The sequence below is a fragment of the Octopus sinensis genome, linkage group LG19 (assembly GCF_006345805.1).
Source record: "Octopus sinensis linkage group LG19, ASM634580v1, whole genome shotgun sequence".
NCBI classification, from domain to species: Eukaryota; Metazoa; Mollusca; class Cephalopoda; order Octopoda; family Octopodidae; genus Octopus; species Octopus sinensis.
Genome location: NC_043015.1, coordinates 48,843,509 through 48,865,124, shown reverse-complemented (window position 1 = coordinate 48,865,124; position 21,616 = coordinate 48,843,509). Strand labels below are relative to the sequence as shown.

Here is a 21,616-nt window from a genome sequence, read left to right as displayed (position 1 = left end):
TGTATGAGTTTGTTCATTTTTATTTGGTCACCATCACTGGTGAAAATGTTCAGTTTTTATGTTGATGTCAAAAGAATTTATAAACTTATGAGAGGACATGAATAAATTCCTTTTTGGAATTGGCTCTCAAAGCACACATAAATCTATAAATAACAGCACATAAGTATTTGGTTGAAAAAAATCATGGATAGCAAAAGACAGAGGCTGCCTTCAATATTTTCCATCCAAAATAACTTTTCAATCCTGTATTTACTTGCTATTATTTATAGCTTTATATCTGTTTCAAGAGCCAGTTTCAAAAAAAGGAACAATCTCTGATTTTTTTTTTTTTAATGAGAGATTGTTATCAGAAACTAAGAAAATAAAACAATTTAAAAGATTCTGTAAATGATATACAGCCATCGTAATGGGTAGCAATAGATAAAATAGACAAGTGATACGTGGTAGTCTGGATATATCGGTGGGAAGGTTTAGTTTTGTGAAGTGGAGGCTTGTATTAATGCTAATTCTGTTTATTACATAGTTGTGATATATTTTATAGTTTAAGGTATGGTCTTTAGAGACATGGAGTTTATTTACAAAATGATATTCCTTACTCAACACATTGCATAACTCAGAGATCAAGGGAGTCTCTTCAGGTTGAGCCACTACTTCTCTACATCAACAGATCACAGCTTTGAGGCTACAGATGTGTGATTAGAATGTCAGAGAAGAAAAATTGCACGACAAATTCTTCAAGCCAAGCTGAGCCAGCTGACAGGAAACTTAGAGGTAGAGCAAAAGTGAAATGGTTGGATAAAATTCATAGTTATAATCAGCCACACTTGAGAATCCATCCAGAAAGTGGAAAGAAGGAGTTTCCTGAAGAATCTACTCCCCACAACCAGCAGGAATAGGATAATATCCATAGTCTTAGTTGTGCTTGGGAACTCAGCCAGAAATATCTAATGATGGTTGCTTCTTATAGTATGTAATGGAGGAGGTGCCTGGGGATTCTATTCCCATGGCTCTACCAGGAATGGCAGGCTAGATGGAGCAATATTCCAGTTTAGCTTAATGAATAATACACAGCGGTAATGGTACACAAGAACTGCTGTAGGAGTAGAGAGATAAAGTAAGGGGTTAGTGTGGGTGGTCTAGTAATGTGGTAACATTGTATCAAAGACAGAATGTCTCGAAAAAGATCTGGTTAAAGAAAGTGAGTAACTGAAAGCAGCAGTGCCCCAGCATGGCTGCAGCTCTGAGCTGAAACCAATTGAAGAATTATTGTAGTTAAGTGAGGTAACCCTTTAACATTTAGATTATTGTGTTAAATCTAGGGCTTATTTATTTACATTGTCTTGGATTAATCATGAATTATCTTGTGCCTTCAAGAAATTGAAGATGTGGGCATTTATTTTTAGAAGGACATTGTAGGGTAGGTGTGAGAGGCCACTTTGAACATAAATCAGGTAGAATATTTTGGTTGGATAATGTTGGTTTAAATGCCAAAGTGTTAAACTTGTAAAATATGTATTCACGTTTCATGAAAAACCTTTTATTTCATTATTCTTTAAAGATACCAAAATAAATAGGGTTCTTAATGATTCTTTATCCAGTTTTTATATTGTTTGGGTCAGGAAGTTAGAAAGAGGGAGAGAATTCTTTGAAACTTATATCAATAGATCTTGGGATTTTCTTTTCTTTTTTTCTTTGAGTTAAAGAAAGCAATCAAGTGACAAAGTGATTTAGTCAACGATACTCAAGGAATTTTAAACACTTGTCTCATCATTTTCAAGTTCTCAGGCAATCTGAGAAACTACTAACATCACTTGATAGAAAATATGTCATAATTACAACTGCGTGTGTCTCCATAGAATTTGTTTCTTCATAAATGTTTGGAATATAATATATAATATATGTGTGTGTGTGTGTGTGTGTGTGTGTGTGTGAGTGTGTGTATATGTATGTATATGTATGTGTGTGTATATATATATATTATACATATAATATTAGGGTAATTAGAATTATAGAAATTTTTACTACCAGTGGTCTAGTGCAAAAAAATGTAGTCAATAGACTATATATTATTCATATAAAATGTACACGATATATATATAGTTAATCCAAGCATGAAAACACAACAATGCGAGGACGTGGAACAAATATAGTATAATTGGACGCTAAGGAAGGAAGGGAAGAAGGAGGGTTTTACGTTTCGAGCGGAGCTCTTCGTCAGAAACATAAGAAAAGGAATGATCCAGAGAAGGGAAGACAGAGGGAAAAAAATCGCCAACAGTACACACACGGTCACATATGTATATATATATATATATATATATATATATATATAAAATAAGATTTTCAATGAGTACGTTTCAGACCTAGTTGATTATGGTTATATTGGAATTTGTAGAGAAAAGGAGCAAGGGAGGCAACTCATCACTTATCAAAATGTGTGAGGAGACAAAGTCGAAGAGTGTAGATTAGCCTACCTCTCCTCAAAATATATATATATATTATAATAGAGGCCGGGTTATGGGGTTACACTGGGTTTCTTGCTCATAAGGCGGCATATCTTCATACCCCAAACACTACTGGTTTAAGACCTCTTCAAAATAAGGAGGGGTAAATATCTCTCTATAAAAGTAAACACGAGGTGATTATCTCTCTTTGCCATTGATCATCGAGGTTTAGCTGTGCAGCCACCTAGCGGTCACCAATGGACCTTGAAGGTAAATGACTGTTTCTCTGTGGCCTTGGCTATTGGCTTCCGGCTGTATTGGCTTGTGGATTCCAAAATGCCAACAGGAATCTTCTAAAATGCTAGCATGGCCTGAATATCTCTGTCCTGGAGTTCAGGATGCATGTGTTTGGCAATGCTTCGTTCCATGCGATCGAGTATGGTATCCCTTCATCTCTTAATTGCCAGATATGTCTAGCCAGCAATGTCATGTCTCTCCTTTCCGAGACTCTAAAGGAGGACAAATGATTGGTAAGATGCTGTTTGAGAGAATTCCCAGTGCATACCATGCATTTCTGTGGGCGTGTGATGTCAGTGTGTCTCTTGTTTGGTTTGCCCCCACCCTTACTCCCTCAAAACAATAACACATGTAGATAGACTATTCCTTAATTACCTGCCATTACCAGCAGTGGCAATAGCACTACCGTCGTCACCACCACCTCCTCCACCGTTGCCAGCTCCAGCAACCCCTGGTCCAACAATACAAGCAGCCCCGACCCCATCAAGAACATCAATACTGGCGTCAGCGACAACGATAACAATAACACCAGCACCTGCAGCAAGTGGAGGCGCAATGGCCCAATGGTTAGGGCAGCGGACTCGCAGTCGGAGGATCACGGTTTCGATTCCCAGACCGAGCGTTGTGTGTGTTTATTGAGCAAAAACACCTAAAGCTCCACGAGGCTCCGGCAGGGGGTGGTGGCGACCCCTGTTGTACTCTTTCGCTCCAACTTTCTCTCACTCTTTCTTCTGTTTCTTGTCCCTGACTCCCTATGCAACTGCTGAGCCTGGATGCGCATTCAGCCATCCGTCGATGCTCTCGGTGTCGGGGGTTGCCCTGCTTTCTCTTCTGTGTGTCTTACGAATAGCAAAGGACCACGTTTCGGACTTCTCCCACTACAGCTTGCGAGCTCTGGAACGAAGACCGCTTCGCTCAACAAACAAACAAACAAGCACCAGCAGCAATGACTGCAGCACAGGAAACACGTGCAGGGATGAAAATATAATCGACACCACCACCAACAGCCCTGAACTCCATCAGTATTCGGGGCTGTTGGTGAATAAACTAGCAAAAAGATCTGGAATTATCTAATAATTTTTTTGCTAGTTTATTTTGTCTCTTTGTCTTCTTTCCTGGTGCTGTATGAACATTTAGCTGCTTTATCTAGCATGGTGGTATCTTTTAGAAACCCTTAATTATAATTGGAGTGGCTGCGTTGTAAGTAGCTTGTTTACCAACCACATGGTTCCGGGTTCAGTCCTACTGTGTGGCACCTTGGGCAAGTGTCTTCTCCTATAGCCTCGGGCCGACCAAAGCCTTGTGAGTGGATTTGGTAGACGGAAACTGAAAGAAGCCCGTCGTATATATGTATATATGTGTGTGCGTGTATGTCTGTGTTTGTCCCCCTAGCATTGCTTGACAACCGATGCTGGTGTGTTTATGTCCCTGTCACTTAGCGGTTCGGCAAAAGAGACCGATAGAATAAGTACTGGGCTTACAAAGAATAAGTCCCGTGGTCAAGTTGCTCGATTAACAGCGGTGCTCCAGCATGGCCGCAGTCAAATGACTGAAACAAGTAAAAGAGTATATATATATATATGTTGCAGGAGATATTGATGGGTAGGCATTATTATGAAGTGTGTGGAGTCAGCAGTTGTGACGATAAAAATTTGCTGTTATAAATGCATTCTGTAGGATGGCAAGTTGTAAGATGTGAAAGATAAACAACGCATGAAGTTTTAGGAAAGTATTTATTTACCGTCACGTTTCAAATACCTTGCCTTGACGGGCAGGTTATGATAAATCCAAAAGCATGCAAAGTAATGCTTGTGTTTGCATCCTCTTCATTGTTTAGTAGTAATTACAGAGAGAGATAGAATGATGTTGTAAGAGAACAGAATTAGAGCAAGTAAGAATTGTAAGGTGTGGGACGTTGTCTCACAGTTGCTGTCAGTGAACTTCATTTCTCCCTCTCACCAAGGTTCTAGCTGGTCAGCCAGACGTCATTGAGTCATCACCGACTGTGACTAACTGATTTTTGCTTGGGGTATTCTTGCTTTGATGACCACCCAGAAGGATAGACAAATCATTGAGAACAATAAATTTAGTTGGTGGTCTTGTTATCTCTGTTCTAGCTTTTGGTGAAGTAGAAGAGGTTAGAAAGGGTCAAGTGGTGAAGACATTATTTTGGCCTAGCTAAAGGCATCTGGAAAATGTAAAACTGCTGTCACAGAAAAACCATTGTTCCACCGTGGGAAAAGTTCTGTTGCAGTGTTGATTTAAATTTGGATATGGTGGATCGAATCCACTTCATGCATGCAAGATCCACTACACACACACATATATATATACATATATATATATATATACACACACACACACATATATATATATATATATATATAATATATATATATATGTCGCCATGATAGATCGTTAGCCACTATACACATTTTTTTCTCTCCTTGTTTTTTCTGTATTCATTTCTGTAGAAGAGCGTAGGCTTGAAACGTAAAAGACTTTTTCTATTCCTGAGCGTTATACTAATACATCTGTTTACTTTGTACACCACCTGTCTTCATCTTTTGTTTTTTTCGTGAACTCTCCCTATATATATATATATATGTATGTATAGGGGGAGAATTCACAAAAAAACAAAAGACGAAGACAGGTGGTGTAGACAACAAACAGATGTATCAGTTTAAAGAATGTTGGCGTTAGGAAGGGCATTCAGCCGTAGAAACACTGCCAGATCAGACTGGGCCTGGTGCAGCCTTCTGGCTTCCCAGACCCCAGTTGAACCGTCCAACCCATGCTAGCATGAAAAGCGAACGCTAAACGATGATGATGATATATATATATATATTGTATTAAATTCTGACATTATCATAATCTGCACCATTTGGAATGTTTCCTAGAAAATTTAATTTTAAAATATCCATTTTTCAGGAAGATACAACGAAGTATGTGAATTATTCAAACCTAACCCACCCAACAATGGACTAAGCATGCGTTACTTTGGCATTATCATTCCATAAAATGTGTTTATGGGGAGAAAAATATTGAAAAACATCAATAAATGTGAGAGAGGGGGGGAAGAAACGCAGTGGGAGGTCTTGGGATGTGCTAGAAACAATGGTCAGATGTCCCTTAAATCACACATTTTTCTCTGGAATTATTACCAAATTTTTTAAACCCGAAAATGTTTCTCTCATGGGTTTTAAGTGTGCAGTGAAAAAACGTCCAAAATCGGTTCGGACTGGGGGGTAAGAGTGAAAAAAAAAAATTTTTCAAAATTTTTTTTCGGCGTAACTTCGGTATAGGTACCGGATACATTTCAAGAAAGTGTTTTTTTTTTTATATATATGGGGGGTTACGATTAGGGTTTGTGTTAATGTTAGGGGTGGGAGAAAAAGATTTCTGTTATCTTCAGAAATGGAAAGAAAACCACTTCCGGTACTTACGGTACCTATACCGAAGGATCGCCTTTTTTTCTTTGTTCGCAAAAGGATGCCTCCTATCATTCCGAAGACTGTACTGAAAAACAAAATGAGAAAAATCCGTCAAAACGGAGAAATTCTGACCTATGTTATGTGGGCAGTCTGAACCGAAACTCCGCCCCACGTACCGTTCCAAAAAAACTTGGCCAACTAATTTCTTTGTAATCATAATCTACACCGTTTGAAGGGTTGCTGTATAAAATTTCATTAAAAATACCCATTTTCCTGAGAGTTATGAGGGCGGGGGGGAATATCGGGTCGAGTGAATTTTCCGAAACACCTCTCCCCAATTTCTCGGAAAACTTTTTCCAACAAGTCCTTACATACACTTAATCTACAGGATTTAAGTATTTGTTGAACATTTCAGTTCAAAGTTATGGAAATGAAGTCTGGAAGTGGCTACGGAGATTCCAGAAAAATTCCCAAAATCGGCATTTAAAAATTTTCCCCTTTCTACCCCGCAAATGTGCCCATTATCGAATACCTGAAATACACGTACGTGTTGGTGTTATAACCTGTTGTTAAATGGTATTAACGAAGTCATTGAAGGGCAGAGACTAAGTACTTATAAATAGACTTGATCTTCGCCCGTTTCAAAGTGACAAGCTTAGAAAACTTCGGATATCTTCGTGACAGTTGCTGAAATGGGTGGAGGAGAAGAAAGCTAAAGGGTTGTGTATGCGTGCTTGTTCTTGTCTGTGTGTGGGCGTGACACAGACAAGAACAAGCACACATACACAGAGCGACGCACACACACACACCTTTAGCTTTCTTCTCATCCACCCATTTTAGCAGCTGTCACGGAGATATCCGAAGTGAATTGTCGAGTTGTCACGGAAACAGTCGAACCTTTGTTTTGGTTTTGTCGAATTAGAATCGAAGGTACGCCCTGCCCTTCTATCACTTCGTTAATTGCATTTAACAACGACCCGCAACACCAACAGGTACGTGTATTTCAGATATTCGATAATGGACACGGTTTGTTACTTTTTCTAACTTTCTATAAAATTTTAAGGCGAAAGTAAAGAATCGTACAACCGGTGTTTGGGTTTAAATCTCTGCAAAGAGGCTGGTCTCGAGAAGAATTCATCCGCACGCGGACACCACACCTTACCTTCCAGGTGGCACCAGAGAGGATTAGGGGGATCTTTTCGGTTTGACCAGCAGTTTTTTAACATAATTTCCACGTAACTAAACACTTTTAAACTTCGTATACTGGTAGAATGTGTTTATAAAACATCTTTTTCTCTTGGCTTTATTGAGAAAATTCTATAGTTTGTAAGATATTTGTTGTTGTTTTTTCTTCAATTTCTGCAATTTCAACCAATCAATGACGTCTATTGAGGTGAAAACATTCTGTGCCGTATGAATATGTCCATCGTTTAAGAAACAGATTGGGTTTATTTACATTTCTGAAGAAAAAAAGATACCCTTCCCCCCACCCGTAACCCTAAAAGATTGAAATACAATAGATTGATACTAGGGTCATAATTATGGGTGACAATTTCATGACACCGCTAGAAAAAACTGCCGTTCAAACCGAAAAGATCCGATTAGGGTTAGGGTCTTTATTACGCCGCCAAACTTAATGAATAACTGTTATTTCAATAAAAGCAAACTAATAATGGTGTTGTATAATATTGGAACAACCCATCTCCATCGATGGAATTCTTTTTTTTTAATTAACTTTTGTAATTAGAAACCTAATAACGGACATCACTTTTAACGAATTCCAACTGTTCTATCAATGTAACTCGAAAGACCTCCGCCCGTCCCGCCCCCATTTTAGTAAAAAGAAAATTAACGAGCGAAGATTAAGTCTATTAATGAGTACTTAGTCTCTGCCCTTCTATGACTTCGTTAATTACATTTAACAACAGGTTGCAACACCGACACGTGCGTGTATCTCAGATATTCGATAATGGACACATTTGAGAGGTAGAGAGGGGAAAAATTGGTAAATGCCGATTTTTGGCATTTTTCTGGAATCTCCGTAGCCACTTCCAGACTTCATTTCCATAACTTTAAAATGAAATGTTCAACAAATACTTAAATCCTGTAGATTAAGTGTATGTAAGGACTTGTTGGAAAAAGTTTTCCGAGATATTGGGGAGAGGTGTTTCGGAAAATTCACTCGACCCGATATCCCCCACCCCTCAAAACTCTCAGGAAAGTGGGTATTTTTAATGAAATTTTATACAACAACCCTTCAAACGGTGTAGATTACGATTACAAAGAAATTTGTAGGCAAATATTTTTGGAACGGTACGCGGGGGCGGTGTTTCGGATCAGACGGCCCACACATGTCAGAATTTCTCCGTTTTGACGGATTTTCCTAATTTTTTTTTCCAGTAATCTTCGGAATGATGAGAAGCATATTTTCACGAATAAAGTAAAAAAATTTGAAAATTTATGATTTTTTTTTCACTCTTACCACCCCAGACCGGACGGATTTGGGACGTTTTTTGTTTGTTTTTTTTTTTTTCACTACGCACTTAAAATCCACGAGAGAAACATTTTCGGTTTTAAAAACAATGGTAATAATTCCAGAGGAAAATGTGTGATTTAAGAGACATCTGGCTGTTGTTTCTAGCACATTCTAAGACTCCCCACCTCGTTTCTTGCTCCTCTATTGATGTTTTTCATCCCTGCTCATGTCCAGTGCTGCAGGTGCTGGCATTACTGTTATTGTTGTTGCTGCCGCCAGTGTTGATGGGGTCGGAGCCTCTATTATAATATATAATAGAGTTGCTGAAGCATGGAATAAACTGCCTGCGTCAGTTGTTGACTGCCATGACACTGCATCCTTTAAGGCCCTCATGCTTTCCGAAATCCGCCGAAACTACACCTGATTATATATACACTTTAGATGAGTTGTAGTGCACCCGAGCACTGTACACAATTATTATTATTATTGAGAGGTAGGCCAATTCACTCTTCGACTTTGTCTCCTCACACATTTTGATGAGTTGCCTCCCTTACTTCTTTTCTCTCTAAATTCCAAATATAACCACAATCAACTAGGTCAGAAACGTATTCATTGAACATCTTTATATATATATATATATATTGTATTATATCATATTATATTACAGTATATTCCAAACATTTATGAAGAAACAAAGTTTGTGGAGAGGCACACATTCTATCAAGTGATGTTAGTAGTTTCTCAGAATGCCTGAGATTCTGAAAAGGATCAGACAAGTGTTTAAAATTCCTTGAGTATCGTTGACTAAATCACATTGTCACTTTGTCACCTGATTGCTTTCTTTAACACAAAAAAAAAAAAAAGAAAATCCCAAGAACTATTGATATAAGTTTCAAAGAATTCTCTCCTTGTTTCTAACTTCCTGACCCAAACAATATAAAAACTGGATAAAGAGTCATTAAGAACCCTATTTATTTTGGTATCTTTAAAGAATAATGAAATAAAAGGTTTTTCATGAAACGTGAATACATATTTTACAAGTTTAACACTTTGGCATTTAAACCAACATTACCCAACCAAAATATTCTACCTGATTTATGTTCAAAGTGGCCTCTCACACCTACCCTACAATGTCATTCTAAAAATAAATACCCACATCTTCAAACTCTTGAAGGCACAAAATAATTTATGGTTAATCCAAGACAATGTAAATAAATAAGCCCTAGATTTACCACAATAATCTGAATGTTAAAGGGTTAACTACAATAATTCTTTAATTGGTTTCAGCTCAGAGCTGCAGCCATGCTGGGGCACCGCTGTTTTCAATTACCCACTTTCTTTAACCAGATCTTTTTCAAGACATTCTGTCTTTGATACAATGTTACCACATTACTAGACCACCCACACTAACCCCTTACCTTATCTCTCTACTCCTTCTGCAGTTCTTGTGTACCATTACTGCTGTCTTATTCATTAAGCTAAACTGGAATATTGCTCCATCTAACCTGCCATCTTCCTGGTAGAGCCATGGGAATAGAATCACCAGGCACCTCCTCCATTACGTACTATTAGAAGCAACCATCATCAGACTTTTCTGGCTGAGTTCCCAAGCACATCTAAGACTATGGATATTATCCTATTCCTGCTGGTTGTGGGGAGTAGATTCTTCAGGAAACTCCTTCTTTCCGCTTCCTGGATGGATTCCCAAGTGTGGCTGACTATAACTATGAATTTTATCCAACCATCTCACTTATGCTCTACCTCTAAGTTTGCTCTCAGCTGGCTCAGCTTGGCTTGAAGAATTTGTCGTGCAATTTTTCTTCTCTGACATTCTAATCACACGTCTGTAGCCCCAAATCTGTGATCTGTTGATGTGGAAAAGTAGTGGCTCAAATGAAGAGAGTCCATTGATCTCTGATTTATGCAATGTGTCGAGTAAGGAATATCAGTTTGTAAATAAACTCCATGTCTCTAAAGACCATACCATAAACTATAAAATATATCACAACTATGTAATAAACAGAATTAGTATTAATACAAGCCTCCACTTCACAAAACTAAACCTTCCTACCGATATATCCAGACTACAACATTTCACTTGTCTATTTTATCTATTGCTACCCATTATGATAGCTGTATATCATTTACATAATCTTTTGAATTGTTTTATTTTCTTAGTTTCTGATAACAATCTCTCATTAAAAAAAAAAAAAAAAAATCAGATTTTGCACTTTTTTTTAAAACTGGCTCTTGAAACAGATATAAAGCTATAAGTAATAGCAAATAAATAGTGGATTGAAAAGTTATTTTGGATGGAAAATATTGAAGGCAGCCTCTGTCTTTTGCTATCCATGATTTTTTTCAACCAAATACTTATGTGCTGTTATTTATAGATTTACGTGTGCTTTGAGAGCCAATTCCAAAAAGGAATTTATTCATGTTCTCTCATAAGTTTATAAATTCTTTTGACTTCAACATAAAAACTGAACATTTTCACCAGTGATGGTGACCAAATAAAAATGAACAAACTCACACATAGCTTTCAATGTATTTTAAAAACTTTTTATTTGGTATTCCCAATAAAGTTTTTGAATAATTTCAATCAAATCTACTTTGTTAAAATTCTGAGACCTTATAATGTTGTAAGGTTTATCATTTTACCATTTCTTGATAGGGTGATGGGAAGGGAAATGTTCTTAAGCTGCTGGGTTTGTTACCTTGCCGATGAAATAAATCAATTTAGTTCTTCTGTCAGCAATTAAAAATATGAACGGGTGATTAACATCAAATTTCGTTCCAGTCTGGGCTGATACTGGATTAATTACCACTTCTCCGCTTGCGGCATGAGCATCTGTTCCTTTTTCATTTACATCAATAAATGTTTTATGAAAGAATTTACTCACATACAAATCCTTCTCACTACTTATTCCTGATAAATTCGCTTTGCTGGCATCAAAAATATCAGAAAGACCAAGTTTTTGTAAAGTATCAGATAACTCGAAAGCACTTTGAAAATGAAACTTTGGTAAATATAACTCCAGAGATAATCGTTCAAAGCCTTTTCTCTCTGTAGTTTCTTTGAGAAATTGTGCATTAATTTCCTTCTCTAAAGCAGCAAGACCATCCATTTTATTAGAAAGAATTACAAACATACTAAATTTCACTCCCATGTAAGGTAACTCTACAGCTTTATAGTTCTGGCTTATTTTGGTATTAAAATCTTCAGATATAAACATAGAATCACAAGATACAGTCTTGCCAGAACTTAGATGAAACTCTCTAGATGATGTTACTCTTTCTGGGAATCTTGCAGCCCACATTCCTTCAAAGTGCATGGCATTAACGAGAAGTAACACTGTATCAGAGGACAAACTTTTACTTGGTAACAGATCTGTGATTTTGTTATAAGTCTCATTCTTCACCCACTTATTAATATCAATTCTTATTCTTTCAGCATTTTTAAAGAAATCTACATTTTTAACATCCGTGAAAAAATATTCTAAAATCTTGTGCTTATAGCTTTCTGAAACAGGGAATTTATCCTCAACGTACAAACGATTCACCGATTTACTCATGTTAGCTTCATTTGAATTCTTCTGAACCGAAAAATATTTTTTATAAGCTAAAGCTAAATCATTTGGTGTTGAAGTTACATTCAAAACATTTTTCAAGTGCTCAGCTGAGATTTGTTTTGCTCCTAAATAAACCATTGATAAAATGGTAGCAACACTGAAGGGGGACATGAAGACATTTTCATTGGTTCCTATGACCATTTCTTGAAAAAGGCTGGATGTAAAATGATCAATTGATGCAGCCAGGTTTTTAATCTCTTGGTGCTGGTTGGATGAGTTCATCATCTTGCTATTAATTTCTATAAAAATTAAAAAGTGCAATTTAGGTTATTTAAGAATTCCACAAGCACAAAATAATTTCAGACCAAATTATTAGTGAACACCAAAAATTTATTCATTAATTCCATAATCGATTTAATTGTATTCTCACTCCAAAATTATCACCTTCAAGCAGCTTCATAAATCTTTCTAAAGCAATATTTAGATCAGCAATTACAATAGAAGTATTAAGTTAAAGGGGTAATGAGCTTAATTTGACCTTGGCACATATTTAGATGGAAGTCCCAAAACTAGGACAACACTATTTCAACAGTTTAGTTGAACTGACATATTTCATCATCGTAATCATCACCAATTACTGTCCATGCTCCATGCCGGCATGGGTTGGATGAGTTGCTAGGGTCTGATGGGTCCAAGAACTGCATTGTGCTCTTTTACTTCTGCTTTGGTAATGTTTCTACAGCTGGATGACCCCTTCCTAATGCCAACCACTTTACATCATGTATGGGGTAGGTTTTTTTTTTCTTCCATGCCATCAGCTCTAGTGAGTTTGCCATGCAGCTTGTGAGACTACAAACCCCCAAGGGAAGGGATGTTGACTTTATGCTAGAAGATGAGGGGATAAAGTGTGAAGGTAGGATTGCATGATTTCCCAATATTTAGAAAGGAGAAAAATGATGAGTGGGTAAATAGGGGCAGGAGAGAGAGAGAGCAAAAGATTGGATGAAATAAAAGATTACAAGGTTTGTCCAATAATGAACCCAAACTTTTGAAACTGCACCAACCATTTGGTGCAATGGGTTTGTGACTGTGATGCTGTTATATGGGTGATCTTGACTTTCAGTTAAATAACAGCCATATCAAAAAGTCTTTGGTTATAGTGAACATATGTCTAATGAAGATATATCAAGTGAACATATAAGTATTATGAATAAATATGTCTAGTGAACATATATATCTAGTGAAGATGTATGCCATATGAATATATGCCTGGTGAACATGTGTATAGCGATTTGTCATTAATTGAAGAGTGAAAGGTTTGGAAAAGCATCATGTTTTTGTGAAGTTTTATTTCAATTTGGAAAAAAACTTTTACAGAGATTTTTTTCTAATGTTCCAGCGGGAAAGATTGTTTGATCTGTATGCAATGTCACAAGTGGTACTATTGTTTTAAATTGGGAAGAACAGTCACCAAAAGCTATTCCAAATCTGGTTCCCCATGACATTAGATGATGGCCACATTACAGAAGTACATGTATTCCATAAAAACTATCTCGTAACTGTTCTAATCAATTAAAAAATTTTCCCAAACACTTGTCCATGACAACCTACCACAAAAGCCTAATTACCACCCAACTCAAACCCACACACCCAAAGAAAATATATGAAGTTCAAACTAACTCTAATAAAGGTCTCCCTCCTTACCTAATGTCTTGGCTAGCAAAAACTTCGAAGTCACAGTCAACAACATTCTTGTTTAAGAATAATAAATTTGTACTCTACAAAAGTACAGAGTAATCCATCAGATTAAAGTAAAACTGTTTTTAATATAACTGAACATAAAAACAAACAATATATTACATGTATATATACTAAAATATAATACAAATTAGTGGTGAATGTGTGTGTATATATATATATATATATATATATATGAACGCAAACATACCTGTTATAGTTTGTAGGGTAACAACTATGAACAGCAAGACAAATCCATCTCGTTTCTTTAACATCTTTGTTAAGACTTATCCAAATACAGACTTGACTGAGGATTGATTTCAGATTTGTATTGGGCAAGTTTTTACAATAATATCCACAGAAAGAGTTTACAAACAGCTGAGAAAAGCAAGCAAGTTGTGTAGAATAAGTTATTTTCGAAAAGTATTGGTTTTTTATGGTTGTATTTGTCTTCATTGTGAATCATGACACAAAGGAAACTAGCAAACAAAACAATGTCAACAGACTGATTTCTATAGTGAAATGGTTTTAAGTTTGGTAGGACAGAATTAATTACCTTCATTTGACCCATGCAGGCATGGGAAAGTGGACATTAAAGTTGTGGTTGTGGTGGTGGTGGTGATGATTGAATGAGGTGAGTTGGATGAAGCAGAGTTTTGAAGTGAAATGGACCCAATGGATGGTTCAACAGCTGAAATAAGCAAATAAAAGGAAAAATTGATAAAGGAATAAACCAATGGGAGATTGCGATTGTATGATGCATAAATGGTATCTATAAAAGTAACCTTTGAGGACTCAGCAATTTTTGGTGTTGTAGACGGAGTAGGAAAGGAGAGTGACAAAGCAACATAACAACTGTTTCAATTAAGAAACTTCCATATGTGCCCAGGTCTGGTGTCATATTACTCCTCCTGTGAACAGACACTTCTCTATTTGGCAACACTTAGATTGTGATAGCTTATATTTTATTTCATAATAATGTGTTGGCCATAGGAAGTTGAAACCTAGAGTTCATGACAGTTCATCTTGTTTTATGTACAGACGCCAAATGGTTTTTATGTTGAAGTAATGAGATGCATTCCAATACAGAACATAGACAAGGCAGCGAGTTGGTAGAATTGTTTGTACACTGGACTAAAGCTTGATGGCATTTTTGTCTGTCTTTACGTTCTGAATTCGAATTCTGCTGAGGTTGACTTTACTGTCCATCCTTTTGGGGTCGATAAAAGAAGTACTAGTTGAGCACTGGAGGGTCAAAGCAATCAACTTAAAACCCTCCCTTGAAATTGCTGGTCTTGTGGCAGAATTTGAAACCAAAATAAAAACATAGATATAGATGTACATGTCTTGATTGTAAGGTCTTGGTGTTTGATATAGGGGTTGAAGGGAAAAGGGATATTAGAGAAAGGGTAGGGGGTTATAGTATGTATTCATCCCCCAATATGGAGATTGTTAGGGTGTCCGGTGGATATATTAATGTTGTTGGGGGTGGTTTGAGAAAACAAGGGAGATAACTCATATAGAGGAGGAAAAGCTACAGGATGAGACAGGCTGGAGCTGAGACTTTTCTAGACCAGAGAAGTGCTTAAAAGTATGTGGTTTGACAGCATTGGCTTGTGGACAGGTGGAGAAGGTTTCTTTCCGTTCTAAAAACATGTTTACTTGTAAAGTTAATACATTTAGTTTTTCTGTTATGCATAAGTTGTCCCCACTGCCTTTCCCATTTTAAGTTTTGCCTTTGCAACACTATTTCAGCTGACCATAGCGGGTTGTTTATTCTGAAGTTCTTTAAGTTCTAGATGATTGTTGGGGTCATTTAATGTATGGTTCTTTGAGTTGCCAATGAATTCTGATAGTGGGATGGAGTTTCACTTCTCTCTATGCCGGATCTTTTCGGTTTGAACGGCAGTTTTTTTCTAGCGGTGTCATATGAAATTGTCACCCATAATTACGACCCTAGTATCGATCTATTGCATTTCAATCTGTTTTAGGGTCAGGGTTAGGGGTGGGCGGAAGGGTATCTTTTTTTCTTCACAAATGTAAATAAACCAATCTGTTTCTTAAACAAGGGACATATTCATATGGCACAGAATGTTTTTTTACCTCAATAGATGTGAGTGATTGGTTGAAATTGCAGAAATTGAAGAAAAAACAACAACAAATATCTTACAAACTATAGAATTTTCTCAATAAAGCCAAGAGAAAAAGATGTTTTATAAACACATTCTACCAGTATACGAAATTAAAAATTTTTTAGTTACCTAGAAATTATGTTAAAAGCTGCCGTTCAATCCGAAAAGATCCTCTATGCCTAAACAAAAAAAGAAAAAAATGTTTAAATAATGGGTATATGTATATACTGCACGTGGTAAAACATACTTTTTATCCACTAATAAGTATTAAATAAACAACCGTTTGATGAAAAATTTCTCTGAAATATTATTACAGAACAATGTCTTGAACAGCTAAAATAATGCTTATTATTTTCATTTACCATTTCAGATATTTGTTACACTCAACACTATGGCGAGAAATATTGCAAAATTGGATGAAAATGTATTGGGTGTCGGTTCATCTTTAACTAAATTTACTTATGACTTGTACAATACCCTTAAAACATATGAAGGCGAAGACAAAAATATATTTGTATCTCCTTACAGTATTTTTGTTGCTTTATCGATGGTATACGCTGGAGCCAGACAAAATACTGCTTCACAGATGGAAAAAACACTCCAGATTGATGGATCAACAAAAACAGTGGTTCATGATGCCCATAGAAAATATATTAGCCTGTTGGAAGAAATTAAAAATTTTGACTTGCATACTGCAAACCGTATGTATATCAACATTAATTTTGAGCTACTTACTAAATATTTTGAAGAAATCAAGAAGATGTATCATTCTCTCAGTGAAAATTTGGATTTTGGCCAAGCACCGAAAGATGCTGCTAAGAAAATTAATAACTGGGTTCAAGATATTACAAAAGATAAAATCAAAGATATTATTCCTGATGGTTATTTAAATTCTGATACTGCTCTTGTTTTAGTGAATGCTATATATTTTAAAGGAAACTGGGGCAATAAATTTAATCCCAGTTTGACAAAATCGGAAGATTTTTTCAAAAGTTCAACAGAGAAAGTTCCAGTTGATATGATGTTTATAAAGAAATCATTCAGATTGAGACAGGATTCTAAACACGATTGCCAGATTCTAGAGTTACCTTATGAAGGTTCTTGCCTGAGTATGTATATAATCCTACCAAACCAGATTGATGGCATCGAAGCATTACATAAAAGTATATCGTCAGATTTTCTTCAGTCCATTATAGAAAACCAGCAATTTCACTCTGGGGAAGTTGAAGTAAAGCTACCAAAATTCAAAATGGAATCTAGTTTTGAATTAAAACAACATCTGGTATCTTTAGGAATGGCAGACCTTTTTGACCAACAGAAAGCTGATTTGTCAGGTATTAGCAATTGCCCTCTCTACGTCAGTGAAGTATTTCATAAAGCATTTGTGGAGGTCAATGAAGAAGGTACGGAAGCAGCAGCAGCAACAGCAGCAATTGTCATGACTCGGTGTGCAATGGTGAGGATGCCACCACTGAAATTCATTGCAAACCATCCTTTTGTGTTCCTTATTGTTGACAAAAGATCACAAATGATTTTGTTCATGGGAAAATTAAATAAGCCTTAAACTTATTTTATGTTCCATGACATTAGAATTCTTTGCACAATATCCAACTAAACTGTAATATCAAAATATATTCAAATATCTTCAATAATTTTCTTACGATTAACATTTATGAAATATGGGAATGGAAGGTGAGACTTTATAAACTGTCACCAAAATCTGTTATACTAACAAGCTTATTGCACTGCTCAGGTTTATTTATATTAAGCTTAATGCATACACTGCCCAGGTATGTTTATATTAACAAACCTCTTGTATACACTGCCCAGGTATGTTTATATTAACAAACCTCTTGTATACGCTGCCCAGGTATGTTTATATTAACAAACCTCTTGTATACGCTGCCCAGGTATGTTTATATTAACAAACCTCTTGTATATGCTGCCCAGGTATGTTTATATTAACAAACCTCTTGTATACGCTGCCCAGGTATGTTTATATTAACAAACCTCTTGTATACGCTGCCCAGGTATGTTTATATTAACAAACCTCTTGTATACGCTGCTCAGGTATGTTTATATTAACAAACCTATTTTATACATTGCTCAGGTATGTTTATATTAACAAGACTTGTATACGCTGCTCAGGTATGTTTATATTAACAAGACTTGTATACGCTGCTCAGGTATATTTATATTAAGCTTATTGCATACACTGCTCAGGTTATTAAGAAGCCTGTTGTATACTCTGCTCAGGTATATTTATATTAACAAGCCTATTGTATACATTGTTAGATTTAGTTTTGCTAATGATCATATTACACTGCTCAGATATATTTAGATTAATGAGCATACATTTCTACACTGTTCAGGTGTACGACAACATGCTTTATTATTATTATTATTATTATTATTGAGGTGATGAGCTGGCAGAATTGTTAGCATGCCAGGTAAAATGCTTATTGGCAATTCATCTGCCTTCATAGTTCCGAGTTCAAATTCCACTGAGGTCAACTTTGCTTTTCATCTTTACGGGGTTGATAAAGTAAACCCAGTTGTGGACTGGGTTGATGTAATCAACTTACCCCCTTCTCTCCCCCTTGAACTTACTGGCCTTATGCTAAAATTTGAAAAAAAAACATTATTATCATTATTATTAAAATGGCAAGCTTCTTAGTTCAAATTTCGCCGAGGTCAGCTTTGCCTTTCATCCTTTCGGGGTCGATAAATTAAGTACCAGTTGTGTACTGAGGTCGATCTAATTGACTGGCCCCACTCCCCCAAAATTTCAAGCCTTGTGCTTAGGGTAGAAAAGATTATTAAAATGGCAAGCTGACAGTATTTCTTGTTCTTTGCATTCTTAATTCAAAACCTGCTAAGGTCAACTTCGCCTTTCATCCTTTCAGGATCAATAAAATGAAGTATCAGTCAAGTACTAGGGTTTGATATACCTGACTACACCCCTGCCACTTCCCACTAAAATTGTCAGCCTTCTGCCAGCAGAATGGCATAAGACTATCAACAAAGCTGTAGTCATTTCTACATTACATCTGTGGATGTCAAATATGGATCCTATAGTATTGGCACGTCAAACAGATGGGACAGTTTCACGTAATGGCACTGCACAGGATCATGGGCATTCGCTGACAGGACAGTGTAACAAACCAAAAGGCACTGGACAGAGCTTGTTCAACAAGCATTGAATCAATGTTGCTGAAGGCTCAGGTACGCTGGACTGGCCATGTCATCAGAATGACTGACAACTGTGCACCCAGACAGCTGTTGTACAGTGAGCTCGTGCAGGGCTCATGCGAGCGAGGAAGATCTAAGCTAAAGTACAAAGACATTCTGAAAAATAACCTCAAATGGAGCAGCATTTGGCCACACAAACACAAAGCTTCTGCCACAGGCAGATCAATGTGGAAGTCTTTCACCTTTTGAACTGCAGCTTCCGTAAAAGAAGACAAGCAATAGCATCTCGATGCTACAAAGGAAAGGCATCACAGAGCAGCATCTGCCTCAATCCAGTCAACAGACTATCACTGCGACATCTGTGGGCACCCATGAGCCTCCAGCTTGGACTGTAGAGTCACTGAAAACAAGGGCTTTGTGGTTATCGGACACAGATAAATTACCTACCTGTTGTAGTAGTGGTAATGGAAGTAGTAGTAGTCATAGATACAAATTTGGGCTTTATTGATTTTTTTGATTTTTCTAAAACACAATTTTAAAATATTTTTTTTTTGTCGGAAAACACATTTTGCCTCCTCTATTCATCCTCAGATGCGATATTTGGCATGTAATTCTGGCTTCACGTTCGAAGTTCAAAATGCCGTCAAGGTCAACTTTGCCTTCATCCTTTCAGGGTTGATAAACCAATTATAAGTCAAGCATTGGGGGTGATGTGCTTGACTTATCCCCCTTCCCCGAAATTGCTGGCCTTGTGCCAAAATTTGAAACCTATATTTGGCAAAAATATAACTGAACTGATGATCCACGTTTCATGCAGAGTACAAGGCTATTATCCATCGTCACAATAATAAATCATACTAGGGTTTGTTTTGTTGTTACTCAAGCCTCAGGTCAGTGCCAATCAAGCAAAGATATGATCAAAAACATTCTAGCAATGATCACCCTGTCACATTTATCTAGGGCCACATTATTCAGTGTGTCATTCCATTGTTTTTAAGACCATAAAGTTTGATTTGAGAGAGATTTGGCTGCTATTTCCAGCTAATTGAGGGACCATGTAGTGGTTCTCTTGTTGGCTTGTACAGCTGATTGTTAATTGAAATGGTATTTACAATAAAAAAATGAAGACATTTAATTGGCATAATGATCACCCTGTCACATTTATCTAGGGCCACATTATTCAGTGTGTCATTCCTTTTTTTTTAAGACCATAAAGTTTGATTTGAGAGAGATTTGGCTGCTATTTCCAGCTAATTGAGGGACCATGTAGCAATTCTCTTGTTGGCTTGTACAGCTGATTGTTAATTGAAAAAGACATTTAATTGGCATAGTTTCTGATGAGTTTCAACTTAATTTGGCAGCAACTAACGACATAAGAAATCTGATGATAGCAACTCACTGCCAGAGACCACCACACCTGGTTCTATGATAAAAGGGACCTGTTTTAAAGTGATCTAAATTTTAAAAAAAAAACCTACCTCAAGATTCCATCTTGTGGACACCTTAATAACTGCGACAGTATTCTACAAATCCCTTCATTGTTTTTCAAGACTAACTGGAACAAAAGCAACATATCTCAACAGGAACATGGTAACAAATGGGTTTATAATATTTGTCTGTGAAATAAATAATAAACAGCTGTACTGAAGCCTGCGTGACGTAAAAGCTGACAGTTCCATTTCAGCACCTATTAAATACACATGGCAAAATGAATAGCTGATTATAAATGAAGACTGCAACATTTTTTAAAGAAAAAAAAAAAAAAAAAAAAATGCCATCATTTTGACAATATCTTCCCATAATATCTGTTTAATGTTTACTTGTTAATTATTAAATAAATTTCCTTAATTCAATTCATATTCTTTTGTTTTGTAATTTTGTAATTCCTTACCTTTTTCAGAACATTTTAAACTTTTGTATGTAATATATATATATATATATATATATATACATATGTATATATATATATACATATATATATATAATAGAAATATTAAAATTACTAAGTCTCTCTAAAAGAGAACAACAGCAGCGTTCCCGGAAAATATTAGTTATCGCCATACTAATATGTCATTCTTATAAAAATAAGAATAAAGCTGACCGCTTATTAGCTCCATGAGGCCATCGCCTTAAGTTAGCTATTTGATACACAAACTGTATCCATATAACCTTTGAACAAGGGAGGTCAGTCGCTCCACACTACTTGGCCGGCAGCTACAGACGCGTTTCGGGGTATTGCCCCTTTTCAATGCAACGTAGCCAAACCAGTAGGTGTCGCTTCCGACAATCTCTGTTCAAAGGTTTTATTTACCTAGCTTCGGTGTGAAGCAAC

The 21,616-nt window shown here is 36.4% G+C and overlaps 2 protein-coding genes across 8 annotated transcripts; one reads left to right on the top strand and one right to left on the bottom strand.

Annotated features, from left to right (window-relative positions):
• Positions 1-6,996: 6,996 nt before the first annotated feature.
• On the top strand, positions 6,997-20,592 carry LOC115222091 (leukocyte elastase inhibitor-like). 3 transcript variants are annotated; one of them, XR_005002965.1, is made up of 3 exons: positions 8,008-8,119; positions 16,463-17,922; positions 20,260-20,592. XR_005002965.1 is itself a non-coding variant. In XM_029792192.2 (2 exons), exon 2 carries the CDS (start codon positions 16,484-16,486, stop codon positions 17,654-17,656), a length of 1,173 nt encoding a protein of 390 aa, XP_029648052.1. In that variant the 5' UTR covers positions 6,997-7,167; positions 16,463-16,483; the 3' UTR covers positions 17,657-18,181. The 3 variants fall into 3 exon arrangements, 1 of the variants encoding a protein (XP_029648052.1); XR_005002966.1 differs by having other exon boundaries at positions 20,469-20,589; XM_029792192.2 differs by lacking the exons at positions 8,008-8,119; positions 20,260-20,592 and adding an exon at positions 6,997-7,167 and having other exon boundaries at positions 16,463-18,181.
• LOC115222090 (serpin B4) lies at positions 11,188-21,187 on the bottom strand. Of its 5 annotated transcripts, none has more exons than XM_036511098.1 (5): positions 20,763-21,187; positions 16,222-16,271; positions 14,517-14,651; positions 14,172-14,338; positions 11,188-12,522 (listed from the first exon to the last, which is right to left on the bottom strand). In XM_036511098.1, exons 4-5 carry the CDS (start codon positions 14,233-14,235, stop codon positions 11,348-11,350), a joined length of 1,239 nt encoding a protein of 412 aa, XP_036366991.1. In that variant the 5' UTR covers positions 14,236-14,338; positions 14,517-14,651; positions 16,222-16,271; positions 20,763-21,187; the 3' UTR covers positions 11,188-11,347. The 5 variants fall into 5 exon arrangements, with proteins under 5 accessions (XP_036366991.1, XP_036366990.1, XP_029648048.1 ...); XM_036511097.1 differs by lacking the exon at positions 20,763-21,187 and adding an exon at positions 16,619-16,749; XM_029792188.1 differs by lacking the exons at positions 14,172-14,338; positions 20,763-21,187 and adding an exon at positions 16,619-16,749.
• Positions 21,188-21,616: the final 429 nt, after the last annotated feature.